Below are 19,118 nucleotides of genomic sequence, written 5' to 3'. Positions count from 1 at the left end.
ATTATGATTTAAACTTTTTTTTTTTTTAGGGGGGCCGGACTTTGGCCATTGGGTGAAGAAAATGTCCCGGCATCAGCGGGAGTTTGATGTCAAATCTTTGATGTCAGTGAGAAGAATTCAGCATCATTGTTGGTGTAATTGTGCCCTATCAGTGTCATTGGAAAGAATGTTGGCCCAATGTTGGTATCATTGGACCCCATTGTTGGTACCATTGGGAGAAGCTGTGCACCCTCATTGGTGTCATAGGGAGGAATTGTTTCGAAATGTTGGTGTCATTGGGCCCCATTGTTGGTATCATTGGGCCCCATCATTGATGTAACTGCGCCCCATCATTGGTGTCATTGGGGCCCATTGTTGGTGTCTTTGGGAATAACTATGCCCTATCAGTGTCATTGGAAAGAATTGTGCCCCAATGCTGGTGTTATTGGGTCCCATTATTGGTCTCATTGGGAGGAACTGTGTCCTATTAGTGTAATTGGAAAGAATTGTGTTCCAATGTTGGTGTCATTGGGCCACACTGTTGGTGTAATTGGGAGGAAATGTGCCCCATCATTGGTGCTATTGGGAGGAATTGTGCCCCAATGTTGGTATCTTTAGGCCCCATTGTTGGTGTTATTGGGAGAAGCTGTGCACCCTCATTGGTGTCATAGGGAGGAATTGTGCCCTATTGTTGGTGTCATTGGGCCCCATTGTTGGTATCATTGGGAGGAACTGTGCCCTATCAGTGTCATTGGAAAGAATTGCGCACCTTCGTTGGTGTCATTGGGCCCCATTGTTGGTGTCATTTGGAGGAACTGTGGCCTATCAGTGTTGTTGGAAAGAATTGTGCCCCAATGTTGGTGTCATTGGGCCCCATCATTGGTGTAATTGGGAAGAACTGTGCCCCAATGTTGGTGTCATTGGGAGGAACTGTGTCCTATTATTGTCATTGGAATGAATTGCGCACCTTTGTTGGTGTCATTGGGCCCCATTGTTGGTGTCATTGGGAAGAACTGCGGTCTATCAGTGTCGTTGGAAAGAATTGTGCCCCATTGTTCGTGTCATTGGTAGGAGTTGAGCTTCGGGAGGAATTGTGCCCCAATGTTGGTGTCAGTGAATGAAATAGCGCCCCAAGGGCCAGATAAAAGAAAGCACACCTGGTCCATGGGCCGCGGTTGGAAGACCCCTGGTTTAGAGGATCATATTACAAGGATTCAATCCCTGCAGACTCAGATCTATCAAACCGAACCTGAAAAACATTCAATATATTCCGCCCCTCCCCCAACACACCACTGTTATCATGAGAAAGATTGTTAGCTCGTGTGACTTCTCTGGTGATACACTAGGCTTTCTTTGTGAGTGAAAGATTTCCCGCACTCTGAACATGAATAAAGACGCTCACCTGTGTGAATTCTCTGGTGTTTACCAAGGTTTCCTTTCGACATGAAAGATTTCCCGCACTCTGAACATGGATAAGGACGCTCACCCGTGTGATATCTCTGGTGTGCATCAAGGGCGCTTTTTTGAGTGAAAGATTTCCCGCACTCTGAACATGAATGACGCTCGCCCACGTGCATCCTCTGGTGATACACAAGGCTTCCTTTCGTCATAAAAGATCTCCCGCACTCTGAACACGGAAAGGGACGCACACCCGTGTGAATTCTCTGGTGTTTAACAAGGTTTCCTTTCGACGTGAAAGATTTCCCGCACTCTGAACATGGATAAGGACGCTCCCCAGTGTGATATCTCTGGTGTTCATCAAGGGCGCTTTTTTGAGTGAAAGATTTCCCGCACTCTGAACATGCATAAGGACGCACACCTGTGTGAGCTCTCTGGTGTACATGAAGTATTGCTTTATCAAAGAAACCTTTCCCGCACTCTGAACATGAATAAGGACGGTCACCCGTGTGAGCTCTCTGGTGTACAAGAAGTTTTGCTTTCTCAAGGAAACCTTTTCCACACTCTTTGCATGAATAGGGACGCTCCCCCGTGTGAATCTTCTGGTGTCTAATAAGATACATTTTTTTATTGAAACATTTCCCGCACTCTGAACATGAATGAGAAGACTCGCCTGTGTGACTTCTTTGGTGTATAAGAAATTCTTTTTTTTGAATGAAACTATTCCCACACTCTGAACACGAAAAGAGACGCTCATCTGTGTGACTTTTTTCGTGTTTAAGAAGGTTTCCTTTCATACTAAAACATTTCCCGCACTCTGAACATGAATAGGGACGCTCACCCGTGTGAACTTTTATATGTCTCAGAAAGCTTCCTTTCACATTGAAACATTTCTCGCACTCCGAACATGAATAGGGACGCTCACCTGTGTGAACCCTCTGGTGTTCATCAAGGGTGCTTTTTCGAGTGAAAGACTTCCCGCACTCTGAACATGAAAAGGGACGCACACCTGTGTGACTTTTTTTGTGTTTGTGAAGGTTTGCTTTCAAAGTGAAACATTTCCCGCACTCTGAACATGAATAGGGACGCTCACCTGTGTGACTCTTTTTGTGTCTAAGGACGCTTCCTTTCAAAGTGAAACACTTCCCGCACTCTGAACATGAATAGGGACGTTCAGCGGTGTGACGTTTCTTGTGTTTAAGAAGTTCTCTCTTATTTGTGAAAAGTTTCCCACACACTGAACATGACAATGAACTCTCTACTGTGTGATCTCCTTCCTGCCCTGAAGAAGATTCCTCGGGAATAGACGGATCTATTAAAGTATTTCTACTGTGAGATCTTAGAGTCCTGGTATGTGATTTATCAGAAGATTCCTCAGACGTATTCCGGACATTATGGTCATCTGCTGAGAAACAATTTTACAATAAATGTTAGAAGAATTTTTTAAATATTGTATTCAGGAGTCATATATGTTGGGAACATGACGTTATATTGAGGAATAGAGATGGACCTTTCATATGGCCTTCTCCAGGTCTGTCTGTCCACCTGCAAGGTGATTAATGTGGCCAGTCTCTGGGTGGAGACCAAACCTGATTTAAGCCAGAAAAGCCTGAAATCTCAGTATCTCCTCCTCATTTGTTGGGAACGTGACGTTATATTGAGGAATGGAGATGGACCTTTCATATGGTGTACAGTATCTCCTCCTCATTTGTTGGGAACATGACATTATATTGAGGAATGGAGATGGACCTTTCATATGGTGTACAGTATCTCCTCCTCATTTGTTGGGAACATGACGTTATATTGAGGAATTGAGATGGACCTTTCATATGGCCTTCTCCATGTCTGTCTGTCTACCTGCAAGGTGATTAATGTGGCCAGTCTCTGGGTGGAGACCAAACCTGATTTAAGCCAGCCAAGCCTGCAATCTCAATATCTCCTCCTCATTTGTTGGGAACGTGACATTATATTGAGGAATGGAGATGGACCTTTCATATGGTGTACAGTATGTCCTCCTCATTTGTTGGGACCATTGGTTAATGTGGTAAATATAATTAAGACTAGAGATGATTCTTTCACATGGTGTACAATATACACAGTACATTGGGCGGTGGAATAGATACATTGACAATGTTCTTATTTTCAGCATTTCAGGTCTCTCAGTCTTTCCTGGAAATAAGAATATGATGTTCTCCATTTTATAGATTGTGTGTAATTTAAAGAAAAAAACAACCCCCAAAACTGCTAATGGATAGATTCTCTATGTAGAGAGGAGAGGACAGGGGGGGCGGGAAATAAGAATATAGAGACGTACATTGTAAATGTATAGGAATGTAAAAATACAGTATTAGGTATGTCAATTGAAATGTAATGGATGCCGAATAGGCATATTTATGTATGAAATAAGAAAATAAATAAAAATAAAGTGGTTAAAAATAAAAGAAAAAAGAAAAAAAACAACCGCTGTATACAGAAGAGCAGCTTTGTTTTTACAGCTCTGTGGATGAGAAATAGTTGGGTTCAGTAATAAATAATATCAATATTATTAATCCGCACCCATTTCTCACCGTTCTTTTTAGTGCTCTGGTCTTTGGGCAGCCAAATGGTCCGGGGCTGAAGTGGTTTAAAAAAACCTTAAGGGTTATAAAAGGGGGCAAGCAAAGAACAACAGCGGTACGAAGAAAACATGCCGCCAATACTACAGAATCAATTTTAAATAAGATAGAAATCACAGACAAATATCCACTGTGATACCCGGTAGCAACAATTCACCAGATATGGAAAACCCGGCTATAAAACCCAAGACTAGAAGTCCAAACCCTAGCAAACTGGAAAACTAGTCAAAAGAATATAAAATATTACCAATCCCAGGGGATGAGGCAAGGGTTGAAGTCTCTTCATGACCTTGTCCTTCAGGCCTAACTTATAATGCCCCGTACACACGGTCGGATTTTCCGACAAGAAAAGTCTGATGTGAGCTTTTGGTCAGAAATTCTAACCGTGTGTATGCTCAATCGAACTTTTCCTGTCGGAATTTCCGCCAACAAAATCTGCTTCTCAAATTTTCAGATGGAAAAAAATCCAATCGGATACTACGATCGTCTGTAGCAATTCCAACAAATGCAAAATTGCAACGCATGCTCGGAAACAATTCAACGCATGTGCGGAAGCATTGAACTTAATTTTCTCAGCTCATCATAGTGTTGTACATCACTGTGTTCTTGACGGTCAAAAGTTCACTAAACTTTTGTGTGAACGTGTGTATGCAAGCCAAGCTTGAGCGGAACTCCATCGGAAAAACCATCCAAGTTTTTTCCGATGAAAATTCCGATTGTGTGTACGGGGCATAAGAGTATGAGCTCTTTCTCTGTCCAAGCTTCAGGTCCACTACTCCAGCCACGTCTTCCCAGTCAAACCCGCAGTCCATCCTCTCCTCCCGACTCTGCTCAATGTCCAGTCTACCTGTTTTTACTCCTTCTCTCCATTCGCGATCATTGAGAGTTTTCCAATCGGCTCAAACTGCCCAATCAAATCTTTCTTTGAAAAAGAGATTGAATGGGCCTCAAAGTCTATGTTGCTTTGATGCTTGACCAATATTAACCACTTCCGGACCACCCACTGCATATATACAGTACTGTGGCAGGGCGCCCGGCTTTGCGAAATCACGTACCTGTACATGATTACGTGCATGAGGTCCACCAGCGACTGGCTCCTAATGTGATTGGACACAGCAGGAGCCAATTAGCAGGTCTGGCAGTCACGATGGTCGCCGGTCACCTGCGACCGTTCAGAGGAAAGGCAGAACAGCGGTCTGCCTATGTAAACAAGGCAGACCGCCATTCTGTCAGAGGAAGAGAGAGATCTTGTGCTCCTGCTAATCCGGAATAGGGATGAGCTCCGGTGTGTTCGCACAGTGCACATGCAGAGGCCGCCATGAAGTCTGCACGGCGCTGCGCTAATCACAGGCAGGGAGACATTGTCCCGATGCTCGGCTGCAGAGATCGGGAAATGTCTCCCTGCCAGTGGTTAGCGCAGCACCGTGCCGACTTCCTGGCGGCCTCTGCACGTGGACTGTGCGAACACGCCAGAGCTCATCCCTAATCAGGAACATGGATCTCTCTCTTCCCTAACAGTCAGTCCACCCCCCCCCCCCCCCCAACACACAGTTAAAAAGCCCTCCCTAGGAGCACACTTAAGCCTTTGATCACCTCTGTTGTTAACCCCTTCCCTGCCAGTGTCATTTTTACAGTGACAGAGCATTTTATTTTAGCACTGATCACTGTATTGGTGTCCCCAAAAAGTGTCACCTTTGTCCGCCGCAATGTCGCAGTCCAGCTAAAAATCGCTGATCGACTACATTACTAGTAAAGACAATAAAAAAATCCCGAAAAATATCCCTTATGCCGCGTACACACGATCGGACATTCCGACAACCAAACCGTGCATACATTTCCGACTGATGTTGGCTCAAACTTGTGTTGCATACACACGATTTTGTGGCCACGTACAACGCGTACGATGGCACAATTATAAGTTCTAAACCAAGTGTGCCACCCTTTGGGCTCCTCCTGCTAATCTCGTGTTAGTAGAAGTTTGGTGAGAGACGATTCGCGTTTTTCAGCTTTGAGCTTTTCAGTCCGTTATTGCTCTTTAGTTGACGAATGTGCGATCTCCATTACGAACAATAGTTTTACCAGACCGATCGCTTCCGTCTCGTACTTGATTCAGAGCATGCGTGGAATTTTGTGTGTCGGAATTGTCCACACACGCTCGGAATTTACAAGAACGGATTTTGTTGTCGGGAAATTTGAGAATCAGCTCTCAAATCTTTGTTGTCGGAAATTTCGAGCGTGTGTACGCCGCATTAGTTTGTAGATGCTATAACTTTTCCATGATCTGTATGAAAACAACTGATGTGTCTAGAATCACCGTCTGTCTAGTGAGTGTATTACCTCTAATAAACCTGTCTTCGTGATTTTACTACACTCAGATCGGCACTGCTCTCTTCTCTCCTTGTGTTTTTTTTTGGCTGCCGTTCCAGTGTGTACAAGGACCCCGGTCCCTCTTTCCTGTGGTTACCACCCAGGATACACAGCCTTTCAATAACTTGGGCTCTCCCCCCACCTCCACCTTGTCTCCTGATTATTTGTCCCAAAAAGAGACAATACGTCACACCCCTCAGCTGAGGTGGCCTCACAATAGCCATATAGTCCCCAGCGCTTCAAACCCCCCCCCCCCCCCCCCCCTGTACCTATTGCCTGGAACAATGTAAATACAATCTTTATACTCATAGAAGTAAAATAATAATGGGAACTGGTTCTATATTTAGTGTTTATTACTCACTTGTGTCTATATGTAGAGAAGATTCCTCCTGTTTACTTTCCATAATCATCTCCCCCTCCTCCATAGACTGCTGATCTCCACTCACCAACCTCTCTTCTTCTTCCTCTTTATCCTCAACTTTGATATCTTTCCGTTCTTCACACTAAACCCCAAAGATGATAGAATACGTTTATAAAACAAGAAGTTAGATTAGAATACATTATTAGGTCTAAATGCTCACTCCCACCTACCTGATGATGGTGAGGGATGGTGTGATCTTCCCATGTGGAATCCCGGGAATACAGAGGACGGGGACATTTCTCTGGTGGGTTCCCATTACTGGATCCATCTGTAGGAAACACACACACTGACTGGATACATTGTTTCTATGTGTTTATCAGATGATGGGGGATCTAGGTGGACCCTCCGTACTGCTCTCTCCTTTACAATAATGTGCACCACCCTACAGTTTGGGCCCCACTGTTAGCTGGCAATACAGAGGACGGGGACATCTCTCTGGTGGGTTCCCATTACTGGATCCATCTGTAGGAAACACACACACTGACTGAATACATTGTTTCTATGTGTTTATCAGATGATGGGGGATCTAGGTGGACCCTCCATACTGCTCTCATTTACAATAAAGTCTCCTCTTACCCGGTGATGTGAGGAGCGGCTGATTGTCCATCATGCTGTCTTTTCTAGAGGTCATATGGCCTGATGTGATGGTCCACAGATCCTTAATCATCAGCTTATATTTGAACCCTTTCTGTTTTCAGTGTCCAGAACTCACCTGTGCTGGTATCAAGAGAAGGCTCCTCCTCTTTAGCTGTCACCATCATCCCAACTTCCTCCGTAGACTCCTGATAACCCATCACAGTCATCACCTCTTCCTCCTCCTTAACCTCAGCTTTCACAGACATCCGTTCTTCATGCTAACCCAACAAAAAGAAAAAAAAATGTACAACTTGAGGACCAATAGGCAGAGTGTAACCTCAAACAGTCTAGAGTCACTTTTATGTTTTTCCTATATACCTGATCATGGTGAGGGATGGTGTGATCTTCCTGGGTGGAATTCTGGGAATACAGAGGACCTCCCTCCTCCATAGACTGCTGATCTCCACTCATCAATGTCTCTTCTTCTTCCTCTTTAATCTCAACTTTGATGTCTTCCAGTTCTTCATCCTAAACCCCAAAGATGATGGATGAAAAAATAACAAGATATTAAAAAGAAGAATGTCCTGTCATAGCATATAATTATTTTGAGTTCTAGTGGCTCAGTCCCACCTACCTGATGATGGTGAGGGATGGTGTGACCTTCCTGTGTGGAATCCCGGGAATACAGAGGACGGGGACATCTCTCTGGTGGGTTCCCATTACTGGATCCATCTGTAGGAAACACACACACTGACTGAATACATTGTTTCTATGTGTTTATCAGATGATGGGGGATCTAGGTGGAGCCTCCGTACTGCTCTCTCCTTTACAATAAAGTCTCCTCTTACCCGGTGATGTGAGGGGCGGCTGATTCTCCATCATGACGTCCTTGTAGAGATCCTCGTGTCCTTCTAAATACTCCCACTCCTCCCAGCTGCTGGGTGTTAATGGCTCACCAGATATTTTCTTCACTACTTGAGTAAAGTAATCCTGTGTAAAGAGAGAAATTAGCAATGGTCACTCCTGACCTCCTATATTCCTCCTCACCTCTCCAGATAGAATATTATTTTAATTACAAAGATAAAAAATAATGTCATGTGACCTCCCAGAATCCTCCTCACCTCCTCCTGACTCTCCTCTCTGTAGACGGATAATAAACTGAGAATTGTCTGGACTGTACTGGGATGAAAAATGTCTACACAGAGTTCCTCCAGAGTTATGACACCTCAGACGGCTTTTAAAGAACAACTCTGTCTAGAAACCAGAGGCTCTGGATGGACAGTTGGATAAATGGTTCTATATTTAGGATGTATCCGGTCTATAAACCAGAGGCTCTGGGTGGACGGTTGTATAAATGGCTCTATATTTAGGATGTATCTGGTCTACCGTATAAACCAGAGGCTCTGGCATAGTTGCCAACTGCCCCAAATTTCCCAGGACATTCTAAAATCTTTTATTTTAGGCTTGGAATGACTGGAGAGGAGAGGAAATAGAACTTCTCTTAATATATTTTTCCTGGTGTCCTGGGTGGGGAGATATCCTTTCACTTCATATTCATTATGTATCATGTCTATGGATGGACAGTTGGATAAATGGTTCTATATTTAGGATGTATCCAGTCTATAAACCAGAGGCACTGGATGGACAGTTGGATAAATGGCTCTATATTTAGGATGTATCCGGTCTATAAAACAGAGGCTCTGGGTGGACAGTTGGATAAATGGCTCTATATTTAGGATGTATCTGGTCTATAAACCAGAGGCACTGGATGGACAGTTGGATAAATGGCTCTATATTTAGGATGTATCCGGTCTATAAACCAGAGGCTCTGGATGGACAGTTGGATAAATGGCTCTATATTTAGGATGTATCTGGTCTATAAACCACAGACTCTGTTTACATATTATAATACTCCTATATATATGTCTCTATAGTATTATCTGTTGGAGATAAAAGACATCACAGTGACTATGGAGGAAGAGGACGGACATGACGGGGGTTATTGGGTGTAAATATATAATAATATATCTTATTACCTCCTCTGCTGCCGGTTCCAAGTATATCCTCCTCTTCTTCCTGCAAACTGTCCCCTTTCTAGGAACTTCCTCTCTGTAGATGACATCACTTCCTGTCTGTATCTTCTATCACTTCCTGTCTGCATCTTCTATCACTTCCTGTCTCTGCATTCTACTGAAGATAAGTGAGATCGCCACCTTGCGGATAAAACAAACCGCAGCCGTTTTTTAAAAATACTTTGAATGTTACTTCATGGATTGTTCTTCAGCACACCTCTCTCACATTTTTGCGATAGGAACGAGGCACAGCTATTAGCAAAAGTTTGTAGAAATAGGACACACCCCCAATCACGCCCGCTCAAAGGAGAATTATAATATAATATTTGTTAACCACTTGGTGCCCAGTTCGCTCCTACATGTAAAAATCATAATTTTTTTGCTACAAAATTACATAAAACCCCCAAAAACTATATATGTTTTTTTTTTTATCAGAGACCCTAGAGAATACAATTGCTGTCATTTCAACTTTATGGGCCAGATTCACAAAGAGATACGACGGTGTATCTACAGATACACCATCGTATCTCTGACTTACACTGGTCCTATCTATGCGCCTGATTCATAGAATCAGTTACACATAGATAGGGCTAGATCCGACAGTGTTACACTGTGTTACACTGTCGGATCTTATTTTTGATTTAAAAATGGCGCCGGGGGCGTTCCCGCTGATTTACCCTGAATAATATGTAAATCAGCGAGATACGCAAATTCACGAACGTACGCGGACCCGACGCAGTTTTCTTACGACGTTTCCGTAGCGGCTTTCCCGTCGTATACTTACCCCTGCTTTTATCAGGCGCAGCCAATGTTAAGTATAGCTGGCGTTCCGGCGTCGAATTTGAATTTTCTGACGTCGTTTGCGTACGCCGATTCACAAACACGCGCGTCGCAAGTCACGCTCACGTCGAAACCACTGACGTCCTAGTGACGTCAGTGGGAGCAATGCACGCCGGGAAATTCCCCGGACGGCGCATGCGCATTTAAATCGGCGCGGGAACGCGCCTGATTTAAATAGTACACTCCCCCTAGCCGCGGAATTTGAATTCCGCCGGGGGATTTAGGATCCGCCGCCGCAAGTTTGAAGGTAAGTGGTTTGTGAATTAGCCACTTGCCTCTCAAACTTGCGGGAGTGGATCTTAAATCACGTAGATCGAGCGGATCTATAGATCCGCTGATCTACGTGAATCTGGCCCTCTATCTCGTACAGTATTTTCTAACGCGTTTTAGTTTCATTCTTAAAAAAAAAAAAACTGTAAAGTTAGCTAACAAATTGTTGCATAATGTGAAAGATGAAGTTACGCTGAGTAAACAGATACGTATTATGTCACGCTTCAAAATTGCACATGCTTGTGGAATGGTGCCAAACTTCAGTACTTAAAAATCCTCATAGGCGACGCTTTAAATTTGTTTACTGGCTACATGTTTTGAGTTAGCGAGGAGGTCTAGGGCTAGAATTATTGCTCTCTCTCTAACGTTCGCGGCGACACCTCATATGTGTGGTTTGAACACCGTTTTCATATGTGGGCAGGACTTACGTATGCGTATGCGTTCGCTTCTGCGTGCAAGCACACGGGGACAGGGGCACTTAAAAAAATATATTTTTTTTTAATTAATTTTACTTACATTTTTGACACTTTTTTTTTTTTTTAAAAGAAAACATTTTGATCGCTTTTATTCCTATTACAAGGAAAACATCCCTTGTAATAGAAATATGACATGACAGGACCTCTTTACAGTGAGATAAGGGGGTCAATAAGACCGCACATCTCACCACTTGGGTGAGAAGCCTAAAGAAAAAAAAATTATCACCGCTTCCCAGCCGAGGCGGTGCCTTTTTTTTTTAATGCAGAGGCCGGAGCGTGACGTAATAACATCGAGCTCAGCCTCCGACGATCATAGAGCTTCCGGCGACCATCCGGCAGAAATCTCTGGCCCGGATTCAGATAGAGATACGACGGCGTATCTCCTGATACGCCGTCGTATCTCTGAGTTCCGTCCGTCATATCTATGCGGCTGATTCATAGAATCAGGTTCCGCATAGATCTCCCTAAGATCCGACAGGTGTAAGTGACTTACACCGTCGGATCTTAGGCTGCAATTCCAGGCCGGCCGCTAGGTGGCGTTTCGTTTTTTGTACGCGAGGAATATGCAAATGAGGAGTTCCGCCGATTCAGAAAAGCCTCGCTTTTTTTTTACGTCTTTGCGTTCGGCTTTTTCCGGCGGATAGTTACCCCTGCTATATGCAGCGTATCCTATGTTAAAGCGGGGGTTCACCCTTAGAGGGCACTTTTCCCCTTTAGCTTCATGCTCGTTTTCTCTAGGGGAATCGGCAATTTGTTTTAAAATATGTGCTGTACTTACCCGTTTACGAGATGCATCCTCTCCGTCGCTTCCGGGTATGGGCTGTGGGACTGGGCGTTCCTTCTTGATTGACAGTCTTCCGAGAGGCTTCCGACGGTCGCATCCATCGCGTCACGATTTTCCGAAAGAAGCCGAACGTCGGTGCGCAGGCGCAGTATACAGCCGCACTGACGTTCGGCTTCTTTCGGCTACGAGTGACGCGTTGGATGCGACCGTCGGAAGCCTGTCAATCAAGAAGGAACGCCCGCTCCCGAAGACCCATACCCGGAAGCGACGGAAGAAGATGCATCTCGAAAACGGGTAAGTACGGATCATATTTTAATACAAATAGCCGATTCCCCTAGACAAAACGAGCAGGAATCTAAGGGGAGAAAAAAAATTTTTTTAGAAATGGGTGAACTCCCGCTTTAAGTATGGCCGTCGTTCCCGGGTCAAATTTTGAATTTTTTTACGTTGTTTGCGTAAGTCGGTCGCGAATACAGATGGACGTAATTTACGTTCACGTCGAAACCAATGACGTCCTAGCGACGTCATTTGGAGCAATGCACGCTGGGAAATTTAGCCGGCGGCGCATGCGCAGTTCAATCGGCGCGGGAACGCGCCTGATTTAAATAGTAAACTCCCCCTAGCCACGGAATATGAATTCCGCCGGGGGATTTAAGATCCGCCGACGCTACTTTTACACAAACTTGCTCTGGCGGATCGTAAATCAGATAGATTACGAGGATCTAAAGATCTGCTAATCTATCTGAATCTAGCCCTCTATGATCAGCACTATGATCGCAGCGCTAAGTCAGTAGAAGCCTTGAAGGGCAGCGGGAGGGGGGCCGTCCCCTTTCGCCGCTTGTATGAACGATCGAGCGGCGGGAACAGCCGCTATGATCATTCTTATGGTGTAGGGAATCGCTGGCAAAAAATGCAAATATCTGAATGATGCCTGTATCTGCACCAATCATTCAGATAAAACCCCACAAAGCCCAGGACGTCATATGATGGCCTGGGGGCGCCAAGCGGTTAAACCCACAAGCATACCTCCCAACATTTTAAAACTCCACTGTGGGACATTTTTGTTGAGGGGGGGGGGGGGGGTTGGCCGATCATCGAAGTTGTTGAGCGGGGAGGGGCGGACAATCAAAGTTGTTGAGCGGGGGGGACGATCGTCGTGCGGGGGGATAAATTGGATAAAAGGTTTAGCACTGGGAAACACTTTTTGAAAGTAAAATAGTGCATTTTATATAAAACTTTATAGATCAGACCAAAATGAGGGAGAAATGAGGAGGAAAGAGGGACAGAGGGACATCTGTTTCCATTGACTTCAATGGGGAAACTCGCTTTGATATGTGAGTACTTTGGATTACAAGCATTCTCCTGGAACGGATGAAGCTCGTAATCCGAGGTTCCACTGTACTTCAATCGGGATCATAAAATACAAAAAAAACGCTGACATAGCATAATCCTGTTTTATTAAAACTTCCCCAAATACAAATACCCTCCTTCGAATATACGTATAAAACGTTAATCAAGCATGGAAAAAAGGTCGAGTGTAGTCACCGATTCGCTATCCCCTGAACTGGCTCGCATACAAGGCGCTCGCGATCACTTCCTAGTCGGGAGCAGCTGACGGTGAGACGCACTTGCCACTTCTGTAGTCACGCCCTCATAGTTGCTAAATGGTTCTATATGTAGGATGTATCGGTGGTATGGGTTTATATTCATATATAACATTAGTTATTGATTTACAAGGAACTTAATAATAGTTTTATAAGTAATCACTTCTATCTATATATAACATGCTTAATGCATGAGACATCTGCTTCATTATGCTTTTTTTCCAATCCTAGGACGGGTGACATGTATCAAAGGTCCCCGGACAAGGGGAGGGGTTTATGTGATAGCCTGCAGCGGGGGAACACACAGCTATTGAAAAGAAAGCTGTGATGTTCCCTGCTCTGATCAAGGGACATCGGTCCGGAAGAGGCACATCTGCCTCATCTGTGCCCACCTTTATCACCTGCCAGTGCCCACCAGTGCCACCTATCAATACCCACGAGTGCCACCTGTCAATGCCCACCAGTGGTGCCAATCAGTGACACCTAGCAGTGCTGCCTATCAGTGTAACCTACCAGTGCTGCTCAGTGCCTATCAGTGCCCATCACTTCCACCTATCAGTGCCCATCACTGCCCCCTATTAGTGCCACTTCTCAGTGCCCAATGCCACCTATAAATGCCCTTCAGTGCCACCTCTCAGTGCCCACCAGTGCTGCCTATCAGTGCCACCTTATTGGTGCCCATCAATATAGCACATTGGTGCCCATCAGTGCAGCCCATTGGTGCCCTTCCGTGCAGCCCATCAGTGCCCATTAGTGCAGCCTATCGGTGCCCATCAGTGCAGCCTCATCAGCTGTTATATTCTTAAATTTGAAAAATATAATTTGGTCAGTAGTATCATTAAAGTGGTAGTAAACTCTGTACTACCACTTTAACCTACAGGTAAGCCTATAATAAGGCTTACCTGTAGGTATAAAGAATATCTCCTAAACCTGTAAGGTTTAAGAGATATTCCCCCCGCAATGCGCCGTTGACTGCAGCGGCGCATGCACAGCGGGGATCCTCGGCTAAAGGGCCAGCAGCCGCCAGCCCTTGCCGGAGAGAAGTTTCCCGCGCGCATTCGTGGGAGTGACGACATCGCCGCTCCAGCCAATCACAGCACTGGAGCGGCGATACCCGGAAGAAACGCAGAAGAAAGATGACATCTCCCTCGGCGTGGACCAGGTAAGTTCCTCTCACCTCGTTCCAAGGTAAGTATTTCATAATCAGCTAGTATGGGGTGCATACTAGCTGATTATGGCTTTTGCTTTTCAGGTTTAAAAAAAAAAAATTACAGCGGGTATACAACCGCTTTAAGAATACATATCCCTGTTAATGTGATGTGAATGTTGGGTTTTGAGTTAATAATCTCCTGATGTGACATTTGGACCCAGTTATAAACCATTCCATGAAAGGTTTATTTCATCAGCATACATCAATGAAGAAGAAAAATTACCTGTTTGCAAAATTTTACAACAATATATATATATATATATATTTTTTTTAATTCTGTCTTTTTAATTTTTTTACCAAAAAATAAAAACTGCAGAGGTGATCAAATACCACCAAAAGAAATCTCGAGGAAAGAAATGATAACAATTCATTTGGGTACAGTGTAGTTTGTTTGCGCAATTGTCATTCAAAGTGCATCAGCGCTGAAAGCTGAAAATTGGTCTGGGCAGGAGGAGGGTTTAAGTGCCCATTAAGCAAGTGGTTAACAAGTTATTTCTCACACACAATATGGGTATATTTAGAATTACAACACAAAAAACATTCTTCTACTCCTTCCAAGCATGGGGATACCACAAGTTCTGTCTGGATGCATTGAGGGGCCCAAAATCTCAGGAGCACCTTCAGGCAAATAGTGCATCTGATTTCCTATCAATCAAATTTTTTGAGGTGCTAAAGTGCCAGGGTAGGAGAAACACCCACAAAATCACCACATTTTGGAGAGTAAACACCTCAAGGTATCTTTTAACTGCTTCCCGACCGACTCACGCAGATATACTGCGTCAATGGCTCCCCTGGGTGAAATACCGTACGTGTCAGGCCTGCATTCAGTGCTAGCTGGTCCCGAGAGCGAAACATTGCAAGCAAAGTTTGTGATGGAGGACGAGAGGAAGTTGGGTGAAATCGCGTACGTGTCAGGCCTGCATTCAGTGCTAGCTGGTCCCGGGAGCGATACATTGCAAGCAAAGTTTGTGATGGAGGACAAGAGGAAGTTCTATATACTGGAGATGTATATGGGTTTCAGTCCCTACATTGTCTTTTTGATCAACTGAGCATCTCATAACTACCCTATCCCTATCCAAGTTTAATTCCCCCAATAAAACACAAAAAAAAACAAAGTGCTTGGACTGTTTCATGTCTCATGGATGCTTGAGGACTGTGTGTCTGGCTGGGCAGGATGACAGGTTGACCACAACAACCTGCAGCCCCTATGGGGTACTGCTACATATATAACAGCAGTATGACATGCGCTGCGGATATCATACATGAGGTGGTCCTCACCCTGCGGACATCATACAAGAGGTGGTCAGAGGCTGCAGATATGGTACAGGAGGTGGTCAGAGACTGTGGACATGATACAGAAGGTGGTCAGAGGCTGAAGATATCATAGAAAGAGGTGGTCAGAGACTGCGGACATGATACAGGAGATGGTTTAGAGATTGCAGACATGATACAGCAGATGGTCAGAGGCTGCAGACATACTACAGAAGATGCTTTGAGGCTGTGGATATGATACAAGAGGTGGTCAGAGGCTGCAGACATGGTATAGGAGATGGTCAGAGACTGTTCACATGATACAGGAGGTGATCAGAGGCTGCAGATATCATAGAAAGAGGTGGTCAGAGGCTGCGGACATGATACAGGAGATGGTCAAAGGCTGCAAACATGATACAGGAGATGGTTAGAGACTGAAGACATACTACAGGAGATGCTTAGAGGCTGTGGACATGATACAGGAGGTGGTCAGAGGCTGCGGATATAGTACATAAGATGGTCAGAGGCTATGGATATGGTACAGGAGATGGTCAAAGGCTGCAGACATGGAACAGGAAGTGGTCATAGGCTGTGCGATAGGGTTGCCACCTGTACGGTTTTGACCCGGACAGTCCGGTTTTTGACACATGTGCCAGAGTTTCAACCTGCCTGAAACTCGGACACATAAAGCAACAATTCAACTGTCCTGCTGTGGCCCGGCCGCAACATCTAGAGCGGCGCATATTTTCCACAGACCACAGCCGCTGCCATCAACGTACACTGACTGTGCGAGAGCTGGGCAGTGGGCACCCTGTGTGACTGGCTGAATAAGTCATGTGCGCCCGACGCTTGGGTCTCTGATTGGCCTGGTGGAGCTGGTAAATGGTCACATGTGGACTGGAGGCAGGGCTGGACTGTGGACTATCGCGGCTGCCCGGAGTCCCGCCCCCCCACCTGGCACGCCCTGCTGTTCTTCCTGACTGAGGTGAGGTCTCTCTGCCATCCGCTCTTCCACCCATCCGGCTGTCAGCCCGCCCCTCTCTTTAAACCACCCCCCCTATTTTAGCAATCCCCCCTATCAGCAACCCCCGTCAGCTCCCCTCTCTGTTAGCAACCCCCCTCTTTTAGCAGCCCCCCTTGTCAGCCCCCCTCTTTGTCAGCAACCCCCCCTGTCAGCCCCACTCTCTGTCAGCAACCCCCCTTTATCAGCAACCCCCCCTTTCAGCCCCCCTCTCTGTCAGAAACCCCCGTCAGCCCCACTCTCTGTCAGCAACCCCCCTCTATCAGCAACCCCCCTGTCAGCCCCCCTCTCTGTCAGCAACCCCCTCTATCAGCAACCCCCCCTGTCAGCCCCCCTCTCTGTCAGCAACCCCCCCTGTGTGGACATAGTACATGGTCAGAGACTTAGGACATGTTACAGGAGGTGGTTAGAGGTTGTGGCGACATGGTGCACCTTCATATACCCCCCCCCCCCCAGCACTGTCCTTCTCTAAGCCCTTTCATATCACCCCCCACAGCAGTGTCCTCCTCTGCTCCCCTTCATTTTTCCCCTCCCATCAGTGTCCTCTTCTGCTTCCCTTCAGCCCCCTTACAGTAGTGTCCTCCTCTTCCCCTACACAGTATAGTCCTGTCCTTATCTGTCCCCCTTCATCTGTACATCAGTATCCTCTGCCTCTTTCACCCCCCACAGTAGTGTGAGTGTCCTCCTCTGCCCCCTTTATATTACAATCCTCACGAGTGTGCTGTGGTAACTGTGGTGAGGTGCCGCTAGTTATTTTTTAGATTTTATATAGCTGTATGTGCAAAAGGTGCCAGCCTGAGGTGATCTAGAAGGACCTAATTTTCTGACTAAAGTTCCACTTTAAGCACCAAAACTAAAGAAAATATCAAGAAGTATCTGTCAAAGTTTATAAAAACATAGGCTGCAGTGTGTATTTTCTCCACAAGGTGGTGATCTCACTTATTGTCCATGGAATGCAGAGACAGGAAGTGATAGAAGATACAAACAGGAAGTGATCTCAACCAAAGACAGGAAATGTAATCTACAGACAGGAAGTGATGTCCTCTACAGACGGAAAGTTTCTCAAGAGTGGAAAGCATGCTGGAAGTGGAGGGAGATATTCCTGCAACCGATAGCAGAGAAGGTAATAAGATATTATTTTATATTTACACCCAGTAACCCCCCGTCATGTCCGTCCTCTTCCTCCATAGTCACTGTGATGTCTTTTATCTCAAAAAGATGCCTAAATATAGAACCATTTATCCAACTATTCACTCAGAGCCTCTGGTTTATGGAGTATGTGGCGAGAGCTTTATGTGCTGGGGGCTGTAGGCGGTGAGGGACAGTGGGGGCTGTAGGTGAGGGACAGTGGGGGCTGTAGGTGAGGGACAGTGAGTGCTGGGGGCTGTAGGTATTGAGGGACAGTGGGGGCTGTTGGTGGTGGGGACTGTAGGTGAGGGACAGTGGGGGCTGTAGGTGGTGAGGGACAGTGGGGGCTGTAGGTGGTGAGGGACAGTGGGTGCTGGGGGCTGTAGGTGGTGAGGGACAGTGGGTGCTGGGGGCTGTAGGTGGTGAGGGACAGTGGGTGCTGGGGGCTGAAGGTGGTGAGGGACAGTGGGTGCTGGGGGCTGTAGGTGGTGAGGGACAGTGGGTGCTGGGGGCTGTAGGTGGTGAGGGACAGTGGGTGCTGGGGGCTGTAGGTGGTGAGGGACAGTGGGGGCTGTAGGTGGTGAGGGACAGTTGGTGCTGGGGGCTGTAGGTATTGAGGGACAGTGGGGGCTGGGGGCTGTAGTTATTGAGGGACAGTTGGTGCTGTAGGTGGTGAGGGGCAGTGGGTGCTGGGGGCTGTAGGTGGTGAGGGACAGTGGATGCTGGGGGCTGTAGGTGGTGAGGGACAGTGGATGCTGGGGGCTGTAGGTGGTGAGGGACAGTGAGTGCTGGGGGCTGTAGGTGGTGAGGGACAGTGGGTGCTGGGGGCTGTAGGTGGTGAGGGACAGTGGATGCTGGGGGCTGTAGGTAGTGAGGGGCAGTGGGTGCTGGGGGCTGTAGGTAGTGAGGGGCAGTGGGTGCTGGGGGCTGTAGGTAGTGAGGGGCAGTGGGTGCTGGGGGCTGTAGGTAGTGAGGGGCAGTGGATGCTGGGGGCTGTAGGTGGTGAGGGACAGTGGATGCTGGGGGCTGTAGGTGGTGAGGGACAGTGGGGGCTGTAGGTGGTGAGGGACAGTGGGTGCTGGGGGCTGTAGGTGGTGAGGGACAGT

The 19,118-nt window shown here is 46.3% G+C and overlaps 1 protein-coding gene across 1 annotated transcript; it reads right to left on the bottom strand.

The window, feature by feature from the left end:
• Nucleotides 1–1,159: 1,159 nt before the first annotated feature.
• LOC120910078 (gastrula zinc finger protein XlCGF26.1-like) lies at nucleotides 1,160–6,981 on the bottom strand. The gene is made up of 3 exons (XM_040321935.1): nucleotides 6,951–6,981; nucleotides 6,721–6,862; nucleotides 1,160–2,782 (listed from the first exon to the last, which is right to left on the bottom strand). Exons 2-3 carry the CDS (start codon nucleotides 6,782–6,784, stop codon nucleotides 1,293–1,295), a joined length of 1,554 nt encoding a protein of 517 aa, XP_040177869.1. The 5' UTR covers nucleotides 6,785–6,862; nucleotides 6,951–6,981; the 3' UTR covers nucleotides 1,160–1,292.
• Nucleotides 6,982–19,118: the final 12,137 nt, after the last annotated feature.

Source organism: Rana temporaria, chromosome 8 (assembly GCF_905171775.1).
Source record: "Rana temporaria chromosome 8, aRanTem1.1, whole genome shotgun sequence".
NCBI classification, from domain to species: Eukaryota; Metazoa; Chordata; class Amphibia; order Anura; family Ranidae; genus Rana; species Rana temporaria.
Note: the sequence above shows the minus strand (reverse complement) of the source record. Positions and strands in the feature narration are given on the sequence as shown.

What these genes read in the sequence shown, in the direction of transcription:
- LOC120910078 (XM_040321935.1), bottom strand. Translation starts at nt 6,784, where the DNA reads ATGGAGGAGGGGGAGATGATTATGGAAAGTAAACAGGAGGAATCTTCT. An exon ending in TTCTCTACATATAGACACAA is followed by an intron (nt 2,783 to 6,720) that starts GTGAGTAATAAA and finishes ATTGTTTCTCAG; the next exon opens with CAGATGACCATAATGTCCGG.